The sequence below is a fragment of the Dufourea novaeangliae genome, unplaced genomic scaffold (assembly GCF_001272555.1).
Source record: "Dufourea novaeangliae isolate 0120121106 unplaced genomic scaffold, ASM127255v1 scaffold8, whole genome shotgun sequence".
Lineage (NCBI taxonomy): Eukaryota > Metazoa > Arthropoda > Insecta > Hymenoptera > Halictidae > Dufourea > Dufourea novaeangliae.
In genome coordinates, this window is record NW_015373923.1 from 1,421,120 (window position 1) to 1,445,077 (window position 23,958).

Genomic DNA, 23,958 nt, shown 5'->3' on the forward strand with positions numbered 1-23,958 from the left:
ACTTACAGTAACTTAACGCAGTGGTAGACGCACGCTTTGAAGATGTAGACGTTGATCGATGTCTTCTTTCGATGGAATAACTGTTTGGAAAAATATTTTTCATTATACAATACACATAGAATACATAATATGCAAAGTAAATAAATCACAGTACATAAGAAGATAAATATTGAAGCCAATGGTTCTCGAACATCTGTAACATACAAGGGATTAGTAACAAGAAAGGGGACACAACAATTTGCACAGTAAATAGATTAATAATATGCACAGTAAATAAATCACAGTATAGAAAACACAGTAAATAAATCACAGTAAATAGATCACAGTACATAAGAAGATAAATATCGAAGCCAATGGTTCTCGAACATCTGTAACATACAAGGGATTAGTAACAAGAGAAAGGACGAGTACGAGACGCACGCCCACCCTCCGCGACGGCTCACGAGAAAGTGAGGAAGCTAACGCTGTTATGTATTGGGCCTACGTAGGGTATTACGCAACAGCTAGTTTCTTTGACAGGTTTGTGCAAGTTGAATTGTTTTTGCTGGCTTGAACGACCTTCCTCCTTGAACGATCCAAACACCAGATGGTACGGCCAGGTACGGCCATGGTACACAGCGTACACGGCTAGGTCAATAAACTGTGTGACGCAACATCACTAGCGCGTTGGACCGACGGAGAGCACCGATACCGCGGCACGCTCTACCGTACTCTCTCGCTCGCACACCTGCCCCCATAGACCACCGAAATTCCTCGGCACGCGTCACACCGACGGAGAGCACCGATACCGCGGCTCACTCTACCGCTCTCACTCTCTCCCGTTCGCCCGCTCCGACCATCTTCGGCATTGTTCGGTACGCGTCGACACTGACGGAGAGCACCGATACCGCGGCTCGCTCTACCGCTCTCACTCTCTCCCGTTCGCCCACTCCGACCATTTTCGGCATCGTTCGATACGCGTCGACACTTCATGACTGTCATATTTATCCCTTAACCTTAAACCGAAGCATCGGATATTTTTATTCCCGTCAAATCATATAGATACACGCAATATAAATGGAATATATAACACTTCATTTGTGCTAATAATACTCAGAATTCATGCTTTATCGGTAACGTCGGGTATTGACATTAAAATGTTAAAGGGGTTCTGTAGCCCCCGGACCACCCGTGGCCATAGGCCTTGGGACAGAAAAAAGCATTGTATGGTCATTGTATTCGCGAACATGGCACCGCGTTACGAAAGAGTGGTGTTGTGTCGCGGCGGATTGTCAGAAAAGAATGATTCTCAAGAAGTTTACGTAAAAACATTAAAAACCGCAGGTTATTCGTGCAATTGTCTGCCTACATTGTGCTTCAACTTCGTGAACACGCCGGAACTTCGAACGTGTCTCCATTCACCAGGCTTGTATTATGGTATCAGTTTTCATGTTTCTGCTGTTTGAGAAGTATTTGATCTTTATAATTTTTAACATCAAATATACCCGAAAACTTATTCTGTTTAATAGGACTCATACTGACGAGTAAACGAGCTGTTGAGGCGATTAATCTGGCATCCAAGGAAAATGACAGGATTCTGTTACCTTGGAGAACTCTGCCAGTGTACTGTGTGGGGCCAGCAACTGAGTCTTTTGCCAGAAGTCACTTAGGTTCTGAAAACTGTTTTGGTAGCAAGGCTGGAAATGCCAAAGAATTAGCTGAACTATTAGTAGCATCCGTTGGCAAAGAGTCAAAGCCTCTGCTGTATCCTTGCAGTGAAATCGGAAGGGAGACAATTGAGAAAACACTTACTGAAAATAGTATAAGGGTTAACAAGATAATTGTGTATAGAACTTTGCCCAGTGAAACTTTGGAACAGGATTTGTCAGAATTCATAGATAATGAACCTAGAATATTTGCTTTCTTTAGTCCCTCTGCTGTAGAATGTATAATGACAATATTAAAGAGAAAATGTTACGATATGAGTAACATAAAAGCAGCTGCCATTGGACCAGTGACTGGACAAGCATTATTGGATGCTGGTTTAACAGTTTTTGCCATTGCCAGCAAACCTGACCCTGTATCATTACTAAAATCTATTAAAGATGCTGAAAGAAGTGAAGTTCTAGAAGAGACTGAAGGAAGAGATCGATGAAATGATGTGATAATGCTTTATTGTTATTTTGTGTGAGTACACAAAGGCTATTAACCCATTAAGACTGTACTGAATATATTCTTGACTATAATCATTGTTTTATATTTGGATTCAAGTTATACATCAAGAATTTAATTCGTTCTAAGGTCTTAATGGATTAAGGTACTCCTTGTTAATATTTTGTAGTGTTATTTGTATTTGCCATATCTTTACATAATTTATGTATCTTGTTTTGATAGCTTTTTAAAAGCACAGATTGTTGAATCAGCCACTTTAAAGGGTTGATAAAATTTGTAAATTTTATTTTTTGTTACAACAATAAATACATTTTCGTAAATGGATTAAAAAGTGTTTAACATGTATATACAATACATAGCTACATGAATACAATATAAATTATAACATTCTCTATAATGTTAAAGAACTGGTGAGACATTTTTTTTCACAACATAAAAACAACACCCATTGGAAATAGTACATTCTCATGTATAGAATGAAAAAACAAAACAGTGGGTGAAGTTGTGCGTGTCAGTCTTTGCTATTAATCTCCATCACATACTCTATTATGTTTATAAAGTGTTATGTGTGAATGGTTATTAGAGAATACTGAATCTTGAAAGCACTTACCATACCTACAAAGAAGTTTCGCAAACGTTGCAATTTGAAATTGATTGAAATTTCGAATTTGAGTTGACAAAATGTCAATGTTACTTTTTTCATTAATGTTTTCACATCAATAACAGTATGTCGCCGAGCTATGAAGACCTCGAATCCTTTGATCGTGTCAAATTGATAACTGGACACTCTGCGATACCTTTTTGTTAAGGTGCCTATTTTCGTTCTATACAACCATCCTCTAGCAGCGATTTATGATACACAAGTAAAAATTTAATATCTACTTCGGTTCACAACATTACCGAGAAGGCACGAAATATCAGCGCCAACGATCGTGGACTGATTAGCGTAATAAGGCTGAGGAGGATTGCCCCCGTTATTGTATTTCATTTGGACGGCAGTTTCGTAATCCGGCGCCGGTCTGTACGACGGAAGTAAAGCACGCAAGTTATTTATGTCCGTGGACGAGACCGACACCACGGGAGGATATGGTGATATCGATAGGTCATTGTAACTTGTCCACCGTGTGTGCCCGTCTGCGTTCCGAGTATCCAGGTTCACAGAGACTGCATGATCGCCTGAATCATTCGTGTCGCTATCCTGGAAAATAGTTTATAGTTTTTATTAGACGTTCGACGAATCGTGTCGCATATATAGATATTTACAAAATATCCGTTAGTTGATCTTTCTAATGGTCGAGATTCCTGATGTTGCATGTAGAATGTGTGCTGTGCTATGCACAAACGCCACACGTACTTTGCATTGCGGGATTCGCTAAATATGAACTGTTTTGCTTCTTCACCCTCTGATTGACACTCTATTCTAAATGTCTTCTTGTGATTTATAACATTGCTTATATCCTTCCACCTAAAATATATTTATTTATCAGGATACTTCTGTATAGTCCTAATAGATCTACAATACGATGTTACCTGTAGAATTGTGTTGTCTGTGTACTTGGATAGACGACCATAATTCCATTAATAGAAATTCCTAGTATTACTTCATTGTTTCCATTGTCCTGCCATTGGATAGACAAAAAGATTTAAGAGTATTAAGTCTACTACAATTATAGGATTAAAGGAATACCTTAGTGGAGAATGTTTCATTGCCATATCCTTCTAACTGCATGACAATAGAAATGTACAACTCTTCTGATGCAGCTTGGGTAACACCAACCAGATTTTTGTATTGGCATACAGCAGTATGCAACAGAGAATCTAAGCCACCAGAATCTGCCTGAATAACATCCTGAAATGAAAAAATATCACATTTACATTAAATGACAAAACCTCAAAGTGAAATCTACTGAGTGTCTTTTTATTACTTTAGGAAATAATGTGCACTGTTGCAAGCATTCCATTGTGTGCCTTTCAGTATCATAATTACCAAACTCTGCTTGCATTGAATAACTTGCTAAAAGCATAGCTTGCCTAGGATTGCAAGAAAATCTTCCTTCCATTACATCACTTTTGAGCTGGAGATAATAATGGTACCTGAGAGAACATTTGAAAAACAAAAATAATGAAATATTATTGGATTATTTAGGATATTAATTCATCGTTATTACCTTGTCATCTCATCTTGAAGAAGTTGTACATCTGTAACATAATACATGACCCTCAAATAGAGGCTAAAATTTTTTGCCTCTTTCTCTAGCTGTTTCTTCAATGGCTTGTCCATATCTACCCATCTTGGAGATGGGGAATCATGTCGAGAAATATAACGAAGACCAAAGAACTCAGGCTGGCCCAAGCCTAAACGTTGGGTCACATTATCTAAACATTCCTGACCTAAACTGTCAATGCTCAGTGTGCATTCAATGGATGTTGTATCTAACAGTTCAACACAGATCACATATTGGTTCTTTGAAACCACATTGTATTGTCTACTTTTTTTTAGATGAAATTTGAATGGCATTTTAACACTTTGGTCGCCTGAAAAACAATGTGAAATTGTAACTATAACAATTTGCTATTTTTAATTAAGATTTTACTTTACTTCATAAACAATTCCTTTTTCAAAACGTAATCGGGAACTAATTATAAATGCAGAAGTTTATAATGCACTGTAATTCAACAACGATGGAATAAGAATGGAAGAATGAAAACATTGTTATGACAGAAGAATAATCGTGTGACTATTGTTACAATCATCCGAAGAAACTAAATATCTTCTCTGTATGAAGGACATCGGCGTATCTCGCGTTTCATGATACTTTTACTTTTAATTGAAATATATGTGCATACACATACTGTTTATATTCCACTCTGTCGAGCATGAGAAATGTATTATTTTTCACCGATTAACAAATCGAAAACATTTCTAACCTCGTTTCTCACGTCATTAAGACTGGTTACAAAGTCACGGCACGTATGTAGTTCCTCCAATGAGTATTCTTGATAGGTCAATTGTAACGATGAAGTTTCGTTAAGAAGAAAATAAAAAATGACGGAAGAAATAGATATTGGATGTAAACTAATTACTTAACACGGATAATACACTTTGAAGATACAATTGGGCACAATCAGGCACAATACACCACAATACACGACACTAAAGACGGAGCTGTTTTTCTCTTGTTACCAACTTCTATGGCACGCGAATGAAATGGAGGGAATGTTTCATTAGTGGAGTTGATCAATGACTCCGTCTACTGTCACGAATAAGTACTAATCGGCTGGTAACTTGAGCATTTCGCTCGTAGATGGCATCAAATTCAGATTTCCTGTGAAATTTTATTGGTCCATTACATGTTTAATTATTAAGCTATTAAGCATCGCGTAATTCCCGATAACACAGAGGCACCAAGAAGAAATTTAGTCTGTATAGGTTGTATGTCGTTTATTTATGTAATCGATCTGATCGCAATAAAGTTTCTTCATTCATTAGACTTCGTCTTCCATAAGTTAATTACAAGTATTTCATCATTGTCTATAATCTAAAAGGGTATAGGGTAAAGTTTCTTTTTTTTTTATAGGTATTTCACAGTATTGACTCTATTACATACGCTAATCAGATGGCTAAAGTGTTTTCGTATCTACAAATATATCTTGTACCTCTTCCATATACATATACATACATATATACACATATATATAGAATTCGTATATGTGCATATCTATATATACATATATTCTCACGCATTCCACCCCGTTCCCGTTCCATACATCGATAAATCGTCGTGTGTTATCGTACTCTTCCCTTTCATTTGCTTCGTTTTCTTTTACCTGTTTCTTCTATCGTTTAATGCGTTTCGTTCGGACGCTTTTTTTTTTCTTTCTTCCGTTAGCGTTAATTCGAACTCTAAAAGATGACGCGAGAAGAGAAAAAACTAAGTGGTGTGTCGTCGCCACGAGCGAGGAAAATCTCGGCTGAACAGGGCTAACACTCGGGTCGACGAGACGTGTTTCTTCTTTTTCATCGTCCTTGTCGCACCCCGTGTACCGTTTTCTTCTGTCCCCCCTGTTTAAATTTTATTCTTTCATTCGCGTTTTAAAAGTATGTATATATGTATATAGGTGATATACGCTTGATTTGACACATATGATTGAGGTCTCGAGCAAGTTTCTTCTGCTGCTTAGCTCGCATCTCACAGCCTAAGAGGTGATTTAAACCAGACGCGAGGCCCGTTCAAAACGGAACGCACCGCAAACGACGCAACGACAAGTCCCTCGACGATCGCCAAGCTCGCAGTGTTCTTTTACTTTTTTTTGTCTGTATATACTATGTATATATATACTTATATTTTGTGTGTATATATATATAGAATTTATAAAAATATCTTTTTACCTTTCTGCATTTCCACTTTTTTTTGTGTTCTTTTGTTTTTTACACTTACGTAACGCGTGTCTTGTAATGTGGTTTCTTCCCTTTCGTACGTGTGTCCATATGGTCAATTGTGCATTTTATTTTTCTCATCGAGTAAATACGACATAGTAAAATATTAAAGCGGCAGCAGAATTTTACACTGCAATACTGTTCGATCTATGAAAAAGATGTTCCTCCACATTCCCCCCCCCCCCCCTCCAATCGCTACCCCCCAATATTCAAACAATCCAATTTTACATATTCTTTGCCTCTCTTCTCGGCCACTCCTCAAAGTTCCTTGCTCGTAGTTTCAATTCATCCTCCATTAAGTCTATCTATACTTATATACAACGCGTTTACAATCAATGTTTTTCAAACCCCGGAACAGCTTTTCCCCCTCCCATTCCACTGATAGTTTTTATTCAGCTCCGATCCTTCCAGATTCTGTTCGCGGCGGCTCTCCCGCCTGTGATTCATCCGCGAATAAACATTTCTCATAGTCAACATGTTTCGTATAAACTATGCAGTGCCTGATGCCTATCGGATAGGCAGGTGCACATAAAATATATGGTAGTCGACAAGTGAATAACGTATTAAAATTAGAAAGTACAATAGGTACACGTCGCAACACCGTGGACGATAGACACGAGGGAGAGAGAGGGAGCGCGTCACGTGAACCTAAGCGTGTTTTCTGTCCCCCGGCGGACCTCGATGTCGATCGTTTTCCCCGTTTTCTCGGTATTTTTTAGTCCTCTGTCTTTCGACGTTGTATTGCTTTTTGTGTGGATCCGTTCATCCTGGTTCATCTTTCGACCCACTGTCTAAGACGAGAGGCGCGCCAGTGGTGGTGGCGTTCTCACCCTCTGATCGCCGACTCTCCAACAAAGACGCTGGCCGGTGAGGTAGATAAAAAGAGACGCAACGACTACTCGATACATACGGACGCTCGAGTTTCTAGTCGTTCGAGCATCGACTGCTCGTCTTCCTTTTAGACTTGTATTACTTTCATTTGGATATTCTTCTTCTTTCCTGATCGTGTACAACAGGGTGTTCGAAGAACGTCGGCTGGGACTTTGGAAGCTTGAAGTACATGGATCACACTGTATCCAGTGATTGATTATAGTGTGAATCGATTAAAAAAAAGAAATGAAACGATAAGTACAAAGAACGAGTTGATTCGTCTTCTCTGGTCAACGAAGGGTGACCCTTTGAACAACTAACTCGCTGAAGTGGGATGCATAAGAAGAGACGACTGCTTCGTACACGAAGCGGAAATTTCATTGATTCCGAGCACTGTTTCCTTGGACCACCCTGTATATCGTCGGGGAACCGAAGATTGTAACAAGTCAGAATTATTCGCTCCTCTCGAAGAATAGATTCTTCAACTGTTCCTCCTATCGAAGAATAGATTCTTTAACTGTTCTTCCTCTCAGCCGGTCCGCAATACGGCGGGCGAAGGTTCACCGAGCGCTCGACTCTTTCCTGTTGCCGATTAAACTCTTGTCCCGGAACCGTGACACGTTCACGAACATACGACTAAGTAGACAACGTGACGGTATGCAATAAGTCACCCGCCTCTACGTGTACAGTCCGCTTTTAAAAAGACCTCCGCGGCTCCCTTCGTACATAAACTATTAATCACGCGTATGCACACACACACACACGCATGCGCGCTGTATATACAGACTGGGCCGGTGATCGTGGTTCAACGGAGAAAGGATTGATTTCACAACTCAAAACACTTATGAAACTATACAATTTCCGTGAAAAATTACCCTGAACATAATTAACCATCGTAACGGGATGTCGAAAGAAATAACAATCGCGTACATGTGACAGCGGCCATTAAAGTCTTGAGACATCTTTCGTTAATATATAATAGACTTCTCTAAATCGAATATTCTAGTACAGCAGCGTCGGTTTAATATTTAATTTATCTTATAGCGTAAGGAATCGTCCGTTTACCAACTGTTACACGATATGTTTCGGCTCACACTGTATACACAATTTTGCACACATGCATTGTACGTACATACGATAGGGTATTCACTTATTTATTTATATATATGTATAGGTATATACGTATTAGATAGTACCTATCTAAATGAAACACGGCCGAAGGGAGTCCTCGGGCCGTGCATGAAACGTGACATGCACACGACACTTAAACGCGACCGGTCGCCTAATCGCTATATCGTTTGATAAGAGAGTCCTCGGTTAAGGAAACGGCGCGCCGTGTGTGTGTGTCGTTTTTTGCCCGTTGACGCGTCGCGTGCTCGTTCCGCGACACATATGGTGGTCCGCCAGGAGTCACGTGACCGTTTGTTGTAGGCCTATTCGATAAGTGCGCACGCGGACACGTGGACTGCGAAGACATCGGACGCGCGCGGACAGGTCGGCGATCACGAATTGAAAAAAGGAACGAGCATCAGTTCGGAAGTAAGAGACGCGTGAAACCGTTCGCCATTGATCGTTCTCTCTTGTCGATGAGGGGAACGCTGCTGGTCTCGAACCTTCGCTCGTGGGGACGCGGGATCGATCGATCCCAAGTATAAAACAGTGAATGGGAGTTTCACCTGTGCGTTACTGAACGTTCCTGTTGAACTTTCGGTGTTTCGTTTTTTTTTTCTATTTTTTTTTTCATAATTAGTGGTACACCTCGACGATCGTGTGGTCTTCGGTGGACTGTGAGAAGATTGTCCAACTTCGAAATGCCCTCTATCGATCGACACGTTCACCGCCATTGTGATCTAACGCGGAGATTCACAATCAGTCGTGTTTCTTCCGATTTAGTAAGAAATATACAATTTTGTCCGAGAATATAATAGTTTCTCTTGTGACGAACGACGCATGAAGCGAATAAATATTCGCGATCTTTAGGTACTGATAGATTGGACAGTGATGCCCAGATGATGAAGATCCTCGCGTGGGACACGGTTCCCTTGTACGTGACGTGAGACGAACGAGAGACGGTCACACATTGGACAGGCATCATACACAGTTTGGCTGGCAGTGTATGAACAAGAGAAGAAAGCAAACGGATGGATTTCTTAGTCTCCTATCTCTTGCTTAGGCCATCTTTGCCCACCTATACACCATGCTAACTTGTAATAGAGTAACGAGTCTAAATTCCAGAATTTAATTCGGACATCACAGGATCAGTAATTCTTAAGAAGCCCTCCGGTAATATGTTTCTTTGGGTTCGATAACTTTAAATCTTCATACAAGAATCCTGGAACTTTATTAGCCCCTTAATTTTTAGTCAAGTATTCTGTTTATCCTCTGTGAAAACGATCCAACCAGTCACGTATCTCTAACTCTGGAACGACACTGTGACTAACATCGCGTCTTTAACTCGATTTTCATTCCTAGTTCGAAAATGAATCCTTACGATAAAATGAACGTTTTGTTAATATAGTCAATAATGTCGAAGGTCTGTAATCGTCGATTATTCTGTCAAGGTTACGAAGTATTGTTTTAAGGGTCACAGTTTCAGGAATTACAAAGTTACAATCCGTTCGAATTCCCTCAGCTACGATTAGCGTCAAAGTTAATCCTAATTCCAAGATCTTTGGCAGTAATATTATATACTTTTCTCGATACGACGACCACATCCGTGGTAGTCATCGTCCTGGTGAATTATCGCGTTTTCCGAACGAAACAGAGTATCCACCACGATCTCGTTCCCAATGTTTCCAGCTTCGTGTGTTCGGGATCCAGGGTGGAAAATCGAACGTGATTCTATTTTTCACGAGGTCGGATGCACAGCGTCCACGCGAGCCAAAGTTCGAAACGCGCGGCAGCGTTCACACGATCCCGTGACTTTCGATGCGCATGCGGGCGCACGCGTTCCATTGGGTGTTAGTTGAGCGCGCTATCCTATGCTACCCTAAGTTTCTGACCTATAAAGCTGGTAGAATTATACATACCTATTATATATATATATATATATATATATATATATATATATATATATACTCTCTATAACGACAATGCGTGTAGAAAAATGAGCCTCTCGCGTCTTTGGTTAAACGCGAAGCATTTAGAAAGTATTCTGGCAGTGGTTTCGTAGATGCTTCGATCTTAGCCTCGGACCAAAAATTTTGATTTCAGTTTCAATGGGGGGGAGAGGGAGGGAGGGAGGGAGGGAGAGTTAATTAGAATCGGAGTGAATTTATTTTGGGACGTCGTCATCTGTTCTTCCTCGTCGATCAATCCTTCTGATTTTCTCTTTGCCTGTTCTTTCGTCTTCTTGAACATCCGTCGAATTTGCAACGAACGACAACGTCCGTACGAGCGATCGTTTCGAGAGATCTGATATCAATTAATAAAATCGGGACACGCTCCAGTGGTGTGCAGTCCTCCGCGAATTTTCCTACCCAAATTCCCCTTCTCTCCGTTTTTTCTTCCTTTAACCGTACGAAGAGTGTGTGTATATGAGAGTCTGTGTGTGTGTGTGTTTCCGATCGTTAGACGGATTTTTCTTCTTTGTGTCGTGCGTGTAATTTGTGTATGTGTGTGTATATACGGATTAAAACCACTTTTTTGTCTATCTCATTCGCGAAAGGGACGAGTGTAAATAAGAGATAGATCCTACCGTAATCCTAGTTTACATGTGAAATTCATTTGAAAAGGAAACTTATCCTTTGGCATGTCACTTTTGGCGTTCTCGACGGTCAGGCCTTGGAACGAGCCTACGTGTGATCCTACTCGATCCAAGTCCACCAACCGAGACCCGCGAATACGGCGTCGTCGTTTGTCCGTACTCGCTCGGTTTCTTATTTTTCTGTGTGTAGTCTCTGTGTGTGTGTGTGTCTTATAGTGTGTGTATAAGTGTATGCGTGTGTGTTTGTTAATCTTTTTTTTGTTTTCTTAACGGTAACCGTGTGTTCACAACGCGAAACGCAAGTGACTGCTCAGATAATGGCACAAGAGCAACGTGTTCCTTAGGATGAAGTCGTTTAGGTCTTTGAGAAGTAAACTAGATTTCTGCTTCTGCGAGGCGGTTACTTCGATCCATCCCGATCTAGTTCACGAGTAGATCGTGATCACCTCCCGTCCGCCACCGCGCACCATCAGCACCCTTTCCAGACCCTCGGTGAGAACTTCTAGGAATTCCATGTCTGTGTTTCCATTGGTCAAGGAAATCAATAATAGAAGGAGGAAATAATCTTAGATGGAGGGGAAATATAATTTTTTTTCAGAAAGAACACACGATAGAACCACGATTAGAGTAATAGTCGCGTTAACTACGCGGAAAGGCCTCCACGTTAACGCAACTGACAACGTTCGCGTGCAAGTATCGAGTTTCTACCGTCCTATTATAGGATAGCCTCAAGTCCTGTTAAGTTCTGCTCCCCTGGTCCCTTGTTTTCCTAGATTTCCTACCAAATGAAGAGATCTAAGGGGAACATAAGTCTAACGCGTGGACGTCCGAAAAAAGGATACAATTTGATTCACGTTCCATTCTGGTGTCCCGCGGTGGTCCAGGAAGATTGAGGATGACTAACTGAGCGTCATGGCTCTTGTTCACGATCACTTCGTTCAGCTTCACGGATGTGTGCATACGTCTCACGTCGCCCTCGTCACTGGAAACGTGGTTATACATCCGGACAGTCAGATCATTCACGAAGTTCGTTTAATAATCGTGTGTGTCATCGTAAGGCCCGTATACTCACGGTGTGATGACTTTTGATTCCGGGGTCTCTTTCTTTTCCTCGTTCTCCTTCGCCTCCTTCTCCGTGTTCTCCTTGTTGTCCTGTTTGGGCGAGCCGCCGATCAGCTTGTCCTCCTCGTTGCTGCCCTCTTTTCCGTCACCCGCCGTCTGGCTGCTGTCCTCCGTTTCCGACTCTTTTTCAGCCTCGGTCTCCTGGACCAGTTTCTCCTGCGCCTCGTCGGCCGCCGTCTGGCTGCCTGGCTCCTGGAATCTCACCTTGGTCGCCACCTTCACGTCCACGTTATGATGATGATCGATGATCGCCTGCACCTGTGGTTCCAGAGAAGCAACGTGAATCGTGACCGGTGCCTAGTCAAGTCACATCTCGTTGCGAGACAAAAGTCAAGTGTGAGAGCCGAGAGACGACTAAACACTAGCGTCAAAGCACTCTATATAATATATGATTCTGGCTAAACGAAATGAGTCACTATGTAAGCGTTCGGTATGATACGTGCCAATCAAGCTGAAACTGGAGCCCTCGATCGGGCATTCCAGGGACAAGTATTATAATTATTCTCATATACATGTATATATGTATGTGTTACATTATAATATATGTATAGGTAATCATGAGCAAGAAAGCAAACTGGTGGAGGCTTCGATTAGGGGATGATGTGTGTTCTCTGATTCGATGCTGCGCGGAGATTATTTTTCGTTTCTTTCTTTGCTTTTTTTTTTTTTGGTTATCGAGCAATAGAGTCTCGAGAACGTGTGCAACGGAGTGTTTCCGTGTGCGTGTCACACCTCCATGAGTTCAGTTTCTCTGAATGAGGTTACAAACGAAGCGTGATTGTTTCTTTTTTCTGTTCAATTGTTTGTTTTTCTTTTCGTTGTTTGGTGAGTTTGTCAGATGGTCGACAAACGAGAAGATGCGGTGTTATGAAGAGAGTAAATCGGAGACGAGGGGGAGGGGGGTATATATGGTGGTGGACGCGTGTCGATGACACTCGAGAGACAGAGAAAGAGAGAAAGAAAAGATTGGGATAAAAAGACAGACGGAGGAACTCCGGGAATTATCTGACAAACCAGAGCTAAATTGTCTTCGGCGGGTACCTCGTTGAAGTCCACCAATGTCTGCACCTTATCCGTGACGAGCACGCAACAAAACAGACAGATACCGATCAGTATCGACGAAGCAGTTCTTAACTTACAGTATTACATATAAGTAGATATAGTATGCAATGAACATATATATGTATATATAGTATATATTTCATATTGTTGCTAACTGTGAGCAGTGTTTTTTTCGGTAACGCGATCTCGTCACTTACCACGCCCAGGGACTCCTTCTTGTTCAACCGGAGCTCCCTTAACATCTGATTTCTCTGTTCCATCATCAGAGTTCGCTCGTATGTGTACGCTGATATATCGGAATCCATCTGTGAACACCAATTGTACAGGGTGATCAGATCAAATCGTGTTCTGGGAATAGACCAGAATTGATTGAAGTGGTTTAGATATAAGATAGTTCCAGACGTGGGGAGAAACATCAGTGGAAATGACTCAGTAGTATAGATATATAATAGTACAGACACAAGAGTTGGTAGGATTAAGTGATATGGGTATCTCAGACGTGGAATAAAGTTTAGTTAACTGTTTCAGGCAAACGATGATCGACGGACCACAAAAATTTCTCCATCGATCTGCCGAGGAGCCTTCGAACACTCGTCGATGATTTACTGTAATCTCCTATTAAGTTTGATTAACTGTTAAATTATCCAAAGTGCTCACCATCTCGACAATCTCGACCTCCGCCTCGATCCTGAGATCGTACAGGAACTTCTTCAGATCCTTCTTCATTTGAATCGAATTGTCCTCCATCTGAGCCACCGTGAAGATCCTCATTTTGCAGTTCTTCCAGGTGCGGTGTTGCTTCAGTAGGAACGGCAGCAGCATCAGCAGACCGCCGTCGTGAACGATCCACCAAACGTCGATGTAACCGACCACTTTCTCCGTCGAGTCTGGGAAGAAGTTGATACCTTTGGGTACCAACAGAGCCATCCTGGCAGCCGCCACGGCTCTGACCGTCTGCAGGAACACTCTCCAGGTTCTCTCGTCCTCCGACTGTCGCCAACCGTAAGGCCAGCCGAGGATCACGGTGTTCGGTTTCATTCCGCCTAATCCGGTGGTTTGGATCAACGAACTCAAACCATCGACAATATTCCTGGCCACCAGAACGTCCACGAATCCTTTCACCTTCTCCTCGGTGATCGTCTTCCGTAGACTCTGCTTAGCCGCCAATGCTTCCCCAGAGTTCTGGATATAGTCGCCACCGATGCAGCTGACAGACACCGTGAGACCTTTGCCAGCTTTCAGCTGACTGGCGAACGCGAATAGCTTACGGTATTTCGGGACAAGATCGTCGGTCAACTTGGCCAGGATCAGAATCTGAGGTCTCCAGTTCTTCGTATGAGGCGGTCCTTCCTCGAGTCTCAGCAGGGAGTAACGAGCGGCTGACAGGGCCAGACCACGGATACCATCGCCCCATTCCTTCTCGGCGCCACGGTACTCGATGTACTTATAAATACAGCCGGCCATCACCATCGCCAGTAGAGCGTAGTACCAGCTGGTCATGAACATGATCGCGATGCAGAGGGACAAACCGAGGAAGGACAGGCTCCAGTGGTAGTACTTGAACCTGGGCCGCCAGTTTGGTGTTCGCAGGAGTGTCTGAAGAGCGCAGGCAAGGTTGACGAAACCGTAGCACATCAGGAAGAACATGGACAGCAGGGGAGCCAGATAGTCGACGTTTCCCAAGAGGATACCGCACTGACAGATGATCACCGTCAGCACCAGAGCCCTGGTCGGTTCACCTCGGCTGGAGCTCGTGGCGAATGGGGTCAGAAACGGAATGATGCTGTCTTTGGCGATCGCTTGGAGAAGACGAGGAGCTCCCGTTAGGGACTGGAGACCGGCGCCAAGGGTGGACAGGAAGGAACCGATCAGGATCACCCATTGATTCGGCCAGGCCATGTTCGCGACGACCAACTTGCCACCGATACTCTGACCGAATTTGTCTCGAAGAAGGAGATTGTCCACGGTGCCGGCGAACAACAGGACACAGGAGAGGTACACGATCGATGTTGTAAGAATAGCAGAGATCGTGCCGATCGGGATTGACTTCTGGGCATCGGCTAGATCGCCGGACCTATTGGATCCGGCCATGATACCTGGGCACGGAATAGAGAAGGATCTTCTAACTAGGCTTTTCTAAAGTTTTTTTTATCTAGTTGCTCTTTTAGCTTTGTACTTTCAGAAAATCTTTCTAGTTGTTTTTCCGAATCCAAAACCGATTAATTTGATTTAAAACTGTATGCTTGTGTAACTTTTAAATGAGGCGGTAAGTAAGTAGAGGGAGGTCTTTGTCCACTATACAAGACATCAACTTCATCAATGAGGTACTAATATCAGGAATATGTTTTACCATAAGTAAGTAAGTCAGTTAGCTTACCAGTGACCGAGGGGAAGAATATACCGATGAGAATGGTGAAAGCGGTAGTAAGATCGACCTGGATCTGATTGTAGTTGGTCAACGACATGAGGTCGATGTCCTTCGGATCTTTCCCATAGGCGATCAGTTGACCTTCCTCTTGGAAGCTGTCCCAAATGTTTTCTGGAGGTAATCCGGTAATTATAACTTGGAAGAATTCCTTCGAAGAAACGATGCTTGAGAAACCTATGGAATCTAACTCACCTAAGAAGACACCACTGGCCAGACCACGGATACCATTGATGATCGTCAAATTATTCTCCACGTAATACGGATCACACTTGTGCAGGACAGTGGCGTTGCCGCAGTAAAGTTTATGCAGAACACCGCTGACGTTCTTGTTGCAGTCGTTCATCACGTCGATGTCTTTGAGCAACTTTTTACCGAGAGTGCACATTCTGGAAACGGCAAAGATACTCTTTTAATCGTCGAATCTTGACGACCGGTCGTCGTGTTATCTGTGATGGAGGATGTTAAAGTGATTACAAACTTGAGGGCCTCGCTGCCGTAGAAATTGTTGAACAGACCCACGTAGACGGATATGATCGAGAAGATCACGCAGGCCAGAGCAACCGTCGCGAACTTGTTGACGAACTTCACGCCGATGAACACGATCGTGCCCATCACCAACAGCAGACCGGTACCGTACACACGGAAATTGTTGTACATTATACTCGGGTCTTTGGTGAAGTCGCCGAATATGCTCAGCGAGGGCGCCATGTATGTCTGGAAACAGATGAACTGTATCAGACTTTGGTAGATTGTAAGAGAATCCTGTTCTGTGCTGTATTAAATTTTCAATAGATTCCAGTCTCTCAGGATTCGTTTCTACTTTGTCTGGAGTACTTCTGTTCAGTACCACAGTAGTTTCGACTTCTACAAGTTCTATTTCTTCGAGATTTAGTTAAATCTTCGGTTAACTCTCCATTCTCAGACTGGGTCAAATTTACCGAGAACTTTCTTTGAAGTGAAATATCTTTGAGGCATCATTGGAAATAGTACTACTAACGCCATATAGTAGTAGTTTCAGGTATCCTAAATAAAGTTTTTGTCAGAATTTCGTTTTTCTTCTTAACAATTTTTTCAAACACGATGATGCTTTCAATGTTAATTTTTAACCATGAAAATATAATCTACAATGTTCGAACTTCATCTCAGAATTTGTTGCGACTTAATTTAACAAACAGTTTTTAAATAATGGCTCATGGAATACTGGCTGGGGTAAAATTGACCCAGTGTGACAACTACGTTTCAAAAAGGAGAGGTGTGACAAGAGAGGGGTGAAGCAGATTTAGCCAATCGTCGGATGAAAGTTTCAGAATACTGATAGGGATGTTCCTAATTTACCAAAACGATCTCCACAGCACCGATGATGTACATAGCAGCGGCTAACGTGGTACCGGTGTAGAAAAGCATCCCCACCGCGCCGCCGAACTCTGGGCCCAAGCTTCGTGATATCATGAAGTAGGACCCACCTGCAGGCACCACGCCGTTGGTCGCGATGGCACTCATACTGATCGCGGTCAGCATGGTCTGAATAAAAAAAGATCTGTTAATTTCAATCTAAAGAATATGGGACCTGCGTAATGCAGGGAACAGTTCTTTTCAGTGTGTCCCTCTATGAAAGTATCTAAAAATGAAATAAATCGTGTCTGACTACGTACGGACTTTTTCACTGTGCCAGTCAACGTGTTAAGAGGACAAAGATATTCCTACTTTTTCTCATGTCTTTATGAACCACTTTATAAAATTTTATTTTTCAGGAAAATCCGCTGGTCTATCAAATCGAGGAAACTAAAGATTGACCAGTTTATGTCAAGACGATGTGTAGCTAGTCTGATCTTCGATGCTTGTATATGTTAAATTCATTCGTTTAATCCGATATACATATAGGTGCTCACCACGCAGCAACAACAGAGCACGATGAAGAAACCGTATATGGCGCCAGCGGTGCCGACGACCCACGTCAAACGGATGAAGAGGATTACGCCGAAGATATTCTGGATGCACGGCAGATAGACGCCAATCAACGTGCCCATACGTGCTCCACCTTGCACCGGTGGCGGTTTCGCGTCCGGATCGGTCGCGGCTGGGATCGTGTTGCTATAATTCGATAGACTGTTGAGCAGAGTCGAGATCCGAGGCCGATCTTCCATTTCTTCCTGAAAATAAACAGAGAACGGATCGTGGCGGTGCAAGGAAATACGCGGAATTTTCTACTTGTTTCTGTACGTAAGAAAATAAAGACTTTTAACGGGGCTACAGATAATAGGTCTGTCGTCTGATTGCATATGTGCGTTTCTACTTGAAGTAATCAGACACAGAGATAGAAGGTCTGGAATTAGTTATTGTCACTCGTCATGTCTGACCATATACAGACGATTCTACTTAAACGTGCGACCAGTTTCATCTGTAGTTTTAAAATTTTCCACAAAACCGAGAATCGACAAAATGTTGCGCTCAATAACGAAATTTATCGTGTAGAAAAATAGAAATTGGAGCACTTCTATTGTATTTCTCGTTTTCACGATATTCGAATGAAACGAACAGAGTCGAAGAACGAGGTGAGGGAAAATCGGTAAATTTCGAGAGTCAAGGATTGTTCAACGGGCTTAGTAAATTAATGAATTAACGAGCCACCGTGTCCGTTTTACGAGGCTCCCTCTTTATATAGGAAAAACCGAGGTGAAATACACGCGTACCATTAACCGTAACCGTTCTGGGATAATTGCGTGAGATGCGGGATAATTAAACGAAACGTGACTCCAGCGACTACACTTTATCGGTCGGGAGAAGGATAACCCGCAATCTGCGTCTCCCCGAATCCATAATACGGCCAGTGGATGGGCGGTAATGGAAAATCGTTTCGCGCCACGGAAACCGCAACAGCGTACCGTAATCGGCGGTGAATAATAAAAATTTCCCGGTTAAACTACCACACACAGGCCCGGGAATCTTTTCATTAAATCGGTCCTCTGTGTAATTTCAAAGGAATATTCATTAAAATCTTTCCAAGATACTTCCTGGATTACGAATCTCGATTAGAAGAAAAGAAACGGGCACGTTTCTTACAAAGACGAAGGAACAGAAATTACGGGAACGAAGTGGATACAATTTTTACTTCCTGCATCAAGGGGCAGAAAATAAAATACAAACTCCAGGAACGATTGGCACCTCCTATTCCCAGTATGAATAGGTCCTATTGTTAAAGCATAAAATGGTAGGTGTTCAGAATACTTAGAATAAAATGGTACTTTCTATCACGTGAGTATCTAATGATGGCAATCTTCAACAAAATGCCGTGACTATGAAATAGAACGAAATCGTTACATTTACGGACGATCGAGGGAATTTTCAGTCCCATTTTGCCTTTGCCCCGCAACGGCAAAGAGGACGACGGTGAAGAAATACGGCAGTGGTGCGCTGGAAATCAACGTCGATAAGCCTCTGTCCTACTCGGAGATAATTTCGACGGACTCTACCGGTGGGGTAAGAAGAGAGAAACGGATAATTGGATATCCAGGAATCGAGGTCGAAGCCGAACCGCGTTTCCAGGGGCCCAACCTCCATCCGACCGACCGAAAAGATCACGTTAATTAACCGGCTATAACGGCACGCTCCAGTCCCGCTGGTGGTGGCTCGCATCGCTCTCTGGACCAGCCTTTTTTTTTCTTTCTTTCTCTTCTCATTTTCATGCGGCTTCGCCCGCGGAGCACGGAATTGCAATCGTTCGAGTAACACACGGTCGTGCACACCGTAAGTGCGCGGCTATTCTTCCACTGACAAAATGGCCGCCGCCAGTTCATTATCGTTCGATTGCAGATTCAATTAAAAAACAAGAAAATGTTGACAACATTGCCGACGAAGTGGATAGAATTAAACCGTTCGTTTGTTAATATTCCCCGGGGAATTCTATCGACGGTGTCTGTCCCCCGTTTGTCTTTCAACTGATAGTGAAACCCTGGTTCGGTTAGAAAATGACGTCCGTTCGCTCAGCTCGACTGACGATTTAATTACGGAACTTCTCTCGTTCTACTCGACGGTGAATTTAAATTACCGTGGAAGTTGGTGGAATATAACGGCACGATTAATTTCTTAATGTTCAGGCGATGGAATATCGATGTTGTTTCTCGTCCTTCGGGTCGATAATGGTCGTATTGGAGAATAGGTTAAGCGGGTCACTTGGAAATTTTCTCGACTATCACGATCATTCTCTTTCCGTTTGTAACTCACATGAGTCTCATAAATGTAGATTTTTTCGGGAGTAGTTCAGTGAATTGAAGGGGATTATCTGTTTTTTTTTTTTAATGTCGTTAACATCAATTCAAAGAATCGTAGTTTTCCCCCGCGCGAACGACGGCCGTTCAATAGATTCTGAAACTGCCCCGTGTAATACGATCATTTCGCGAGCTTTTACGGGATTTTGAAGTATCACAAACGAAGGGAAAATCTCGTTGTTGTGTTTTATAACTTGCCCTTAACGAGTTCGACGGGGGACGGTTATATAACGCGTACCCTGGTGGCCCTTGGTATTTTATTAGTCGTATCCCAGCTCATAAACGAGGTGCTCATATAAGTTTCCGTCGAACGAACGGCGGGCACACACAGTCCGCGATAACTTTCGAGAAATTTTCCCGTCACTGCGAGGGAAAGCACATTTCCCGTATAACGTAGTAAAATGGATTTAATGGATTAACTGTTCCGATCGCCAAAGCTGTTTCTCGCGATTTCAAATGAGTTCTCAGCGGCCATTTTGCCCCGGGGACTCGAATGGATTCTAGACCCGTTCAATTCACTACCCTTTCAATTTCCATTGAAAGTTTTTACCACCTTTCGAATATCACTGGCGTTCTTCTCACCACGTCCAATCTAGACGCAGGAGAATCCGAGTTAACTTGGAAACGTGGATTATTATAAAGCCCCCTGGAAGGCAGTCGAAGGCGGTCAGACAAGACACGGATAGGTATTGCACCAACCCCAGCCTTTTATAAATCGGATAATTGCATCGATTAACTGAGGGAATTAATTTAGAGGGAATATAGCAGGAAAATTCACTTTAAATGGTAACTTAAATTGAATTTCACGGCCCCTTGTCGGATATGACTTTCCGTTAAATCTTTTCGACCGAGTCGCATTCGAGTTGTTACGCAGAAACTATTTTTCCATCGTCAAAAACTAACGGAATTCAGTAGTAGGAAGATTAGAGGGATTGATGAAATTAAAAAATGATGGACTCGTTGGATGGAGGGATTTAAGATTAAAGCTCTGTTAGAAAAATCTTTTAGAAACTCTCGAGAAAATCCTTTCGGATGCTTCGGTCGGTTTTCAACAGGATGTCTGAACCGAATCGAACTTTCGTGGAAACTGGAGAAATTGTGAAACTTTTTAGATAATTCCGATGTTGAAAAAGCACAGAGTATATTCTGATTTATCGAAGGAAAAAAGTACAGGTCTTTTGACTCGGGACGCTACTTCCCAAGTATACGAGAACACAGTCTGATCTAACAAGTAGATAATTAAAAACGTATTGCCGTAACGGAACGTAATTAAAATTCACCGTATAAATGGTAAGCAATAAGGCTTAATCTTTCGACAAACGTATCGATCGATAAGCGAAAAAAACAAAGAAAATCCACGGGTCCGAAATTCAATTGTACAAAGGTCAAAGGAGCGATTCAATGCGAGAAACTTGACAGACACTTCGAAAGCAACCAGCGTCGTGGCGGAGGGGACAATAGAAAAGAATAAAAAAAAAACTGCCGACGAAGGACAACGTTCAACGGAACAATAAAAGAGATGCACAACCGCAGAAGAATCCATTCGCGGGTTGCTTGTTCCGTTGAACGACAATTAAGCGAATTGCACACTCGAGAGAATTCAGCCCCTGTCTCCATCCTCCCTCCTCCTCCTCCCTCTGTACCGACACCACCCACCGTCCGTCCGTCCCCGACCTCTCAGTTTCTCGCGTTTTAATGAAGGACCCTTCTTTCGAGAAAGGGACGGCCAAGCCTCCGACGTCCCAGTTTTTCTTATCCGTTCTAACTTAACCAGCGCGAACCGTCCATTATCCACAGCCCCCACGATAATCGCGTCGCTGATCCAAAGGGGACGGCTTCCTCGTCCATGATTTCGAATTCCCTTTGATAACTCCCATCGATACGGTCTTTATAGACGGTGAATTTGCGCGAAACTTTCTACGAGATGTGTTCCGTCTGCTCTAAGAATTACCAAGAATCGTATAGCGCTTCTCAGAACTTTGGAAACAGCCTTCATTTGGAAGATTGCGAATTGTGGTAATCATTTTCGTGGGTCGATTGATAAATAAAGTTATACCGCTTGATTTGTCGGTTGTAGAGAAAGATTTTCATTATTTGCAACGGAAATATCGGAGTTTGGTGGTAATTTTGCGACTAGATTGGCGGCATTGATCGTGATGAGGGTTACTTACACTATAAAGGAAGAGATTGGTCTCGTATCCCGTCTTCTTCTCGGAGTTCCCGCCGCAGACCATGGGATCGCCATCTCCGCCGGCGCCTCCGCCATCGCCTGAAAGAATAAAAAGAGAATTTCCATGTATTACACAGGGCGAATTGTGTCCTTCGCTACGCTCGAAGCTTGATTGCTGTTTTCTTGTTATAAGTAGGTACTCGAGTAACGAGTTCGAAGTCGACGATTCACAGCTTGTGAAACGACTGGATTATCTTTCACTTCGTTTTCAGTGATTTTAATACGTTTCTAATAGACCGACGAAATTTTAATAGGAAAACAAGGACTCGAGGAATGAGAACGGTCCAGCGAGAAAGTTTTAATAGGTGTCGAAGCAGACCCGTTGTTAGGTTCTTCTCACTTGAATTTTTCCGTCCACTTTTCCGGGTAAATGTACACTGCAATTGGATTTCGGTCTAATTTAATGGATCATTAGGTTTTTGTTTAGTATATTTCTCAGTCCTTTGATTGTAGTTCCTCAGCTTAAAAGTTACATCGAATTCACTTACAGCAAGAGTCCACTCTATTAAAAATTCAGTTCAAGTCGAGAAATTACTTTTACAAGAAGCTTTATATACAAATTTTTTAGTAGATTGCCTCTATAACACTGCAGTCTATTTTCTAGTAGTACAAGTCAATCCTCTATCAGACACTCAACAGTATTCTGACACAAACAGTAGTGTTTGACTTAGCTAGCGTATGTCTGTCTATTGCATTCCGTTTCTACTTAATATAACGACGAATACACGTATGTTTCAAATTAATGTTCAAAGTCGATATTTTTCGAGAGCACAGTCTGAAATAAAAAAAATGTTATTCTATATTTTCAACTTATGTTTTCAGGTAGAATCTACCTTATGCCCGGTTGTACATAACTTTCGAAGCAATTCTGTATAATTGAACTAAAATTTACGCAGGACGACCCGGTTTAATACAATGGAATTCGGTTCAGCCGAGGACACATACGGAAATCTCTGTGTCCGCGGTCCTTGAATTGATACATCGATCGATCGATCAATCGATCGATCGATCGATCGACAGGTTAGGTTGCGGCGCAGCGCCAACACCAGGGGTCCGCAGAGGCGTCCCGACGTGCCTCGACCGCCGAATCGACGCTTCCCGCGGAAGGCCACGTATTTCAGCCCGCAATAACGAATTACGTGTAAGCACGTTTCAATCCGCCAGCTCCTGAATTCCTCGCCCGTTCCCCACTTCTCACCCGTCTCTGACATTTCGATGGGACGTCTTCTTCGTGGCGACCTCGTTGGCGCCTCGACGCTTACGCCGAGAACTTGCCAGCCAGACCGTGGAAAACCGTAGGAAAATAGGACGAACCGGATTGCCCTGTTTCCCTTACTCATGCGAATCGTTGTCATTCGAGTTTGAAGATATGCTTCACGAAATTTCGTCGATCTTGCGAAATTTTAACGTTTCAAACTTTCGAAATTGATATGGGGAAAAACGATACGTTATGATTTTCTACGACTTTTCTTTCGAAGTATACTCTATATAGAACTCTTGTAAGTATTGCAAGCGGAAGGGCGGAAATATTAAAGCTGTTTTCGCGGAGTTTATGAATATCAATGAAAACGCAATGTATCTCGGTGGAGTTGATTACGAGAAAATTGCTATTCATCGAATGGTAAATTAATTAGCTGCTAACGATACGATCCTCGTATAAAATGCAAATGCGTGAGATAATAATGA

The 23,958-nt window shown here is 42.5% G+C and overlaps 3 protein-coding genes across 3 annotated transcripts in view; 1 reads left to right on the top strand and 2 right to left on the bottom strand.

Annotated features, from left to right (window-relative positions):
- Window positions 1-1,217: 1,217 nt before the first annotated feature.
- LOC107194536 (uroporphyrinogen-III synthase) lies at window positions 1,218-2,134 on the top strand. Its single transcript, XM_015584177.1, has 2 exons — window positions 1,218-1,416; window positions 1,509-2,134. The coding sequence occupies exons 1-2, from the start codon at window positions 1,227-1,229 to the stop codon at window positions 2,132-2,134; spliced, it is 816 nt and encodes a 271-aa protein (XP_015439663.1). The 5' UTR covers window positions 1,218-1,226.
- An 834-nt stretch (window positions 2,135-2,968) lies between these two features.
- Window positions 2,969-4,679, bottom strand: LOC107194851 (tyrosine-protein phosphatase non-receptor type 14). The gene is made up of 6 exons (XM_015584557.1): window positions 4,320-4,679; window positions 4,077-4,245; window positions 3,839-4,000; window positions 3,682-3,770; window positions 3,415-3,616; window positions 2,969-3,349 (listed from the first exon to the last, which is right to left on the bottom strand). Exons 1-6 carry the CDS (start codon window positions 4,667-4,669, stop codon window positions 3,023-3,025), a joined length of 1,299 nt encoding a protein of 432 aa, XP_015440043.1. The 5' UTR covers window positions 4,670-4,679; the 3' UTR covers window positions 2,969-3,022.
- Window positions 4,680-11,021: 6,342 nt separating this feature from the next.
- The window catches only part of LOC107194537 (solute carrier family 12 member 4), a gene marked incomplete at its 5' end in the record, with an annotated part of 111,697 nt that continues 98,760 nt past the window's right edge, over window positions 11,022-23,958 (bottom strand). Inside the window, 12 exons of the mRNA XM_015584178.1 lie at window positions 11,022-11,682; window positions 12,008-12,147; window positions 12,238-12,545; window positions 13,302-13,355; window positions 13,547-13,654; window positions 14,007-15,445; window positions 15,727-15,888; window positions 15,970-16,163; window positions 16,256-16,491; window positions 17,113-17,298; window positions 17,667-17,927; window positions 22,214-22,311. Of these exons, the coding sequence (XP_015439664.1) occupies window positions 11,591-11,682; window positions 12,008-12,147; window positions 12,238-12,545; window positions 13,302-13,355; window positions 13,547-13,654; window positions 14,007-15,445; window positions 15,727-15,888; window positions 15,970-16,163; window positions 16,256-16,491; window positions 17,113-17,298; window positions 17,667-17,927; window positions 22,214-22,311 (3,278 nt within the window). The remainder of the gene's footprint in view (window positions 11,683-12,007; window positions 12,148-12,237; window positions 12,546-13,301; window positions 13,356-13,546; window positions 13,655-14,006; window positions 15,446-15,726; window positions 15,889-15,969; window positions 16,164-16,255; window positions 16,492-17,112; window positions 17,299-17,666; window positions 17,928-22,213; window positions 22,312-23,958) is intronic.

What these genes read in the sequence shown, in the direction of transcription:
- LOC107194851 (XM_015584557.1), bottom strand. Translation starts at nt 4,669, where the DNA reads ATGCCATTCAAATTTCATCTAAAAAAAAGTAGACAATACAATGTGGTT. An exon ending in ATGAAACATTCTCCACTAAG is followed by an intron (nt 3,771 to 3,838) that starts GTATTCCTTTAA and finishes ATCCAATGGCAG; the next exon opens with GACAATGGAAACAATGAAGT. An exon ending in GATCAACTAACGGATATTTT is followed by an intron (nt 3,350 to 3,414) that starts GTAAATATCTAT and finishes ACTATTTTCCAG; the next exon opens with GATAGCGACACGAATGATTC.
- LOC107194536 (XM_015584177.1), top strand. Translation starts at nt 1,227, where the DNA reads ATGGCACCGCGTTACGAAAGAGTGGTGTTGTGTCGCGGCGGATTGTCA. An exon ending in TTCACCAGGCTTGTATTATG is followed by an intron (nt 1,417 to 1,508) that starts GTATCAGTTTTC and finishes TCTGTTTAATAG; the next exon opens with GACTCATACTGACGAGTAAA.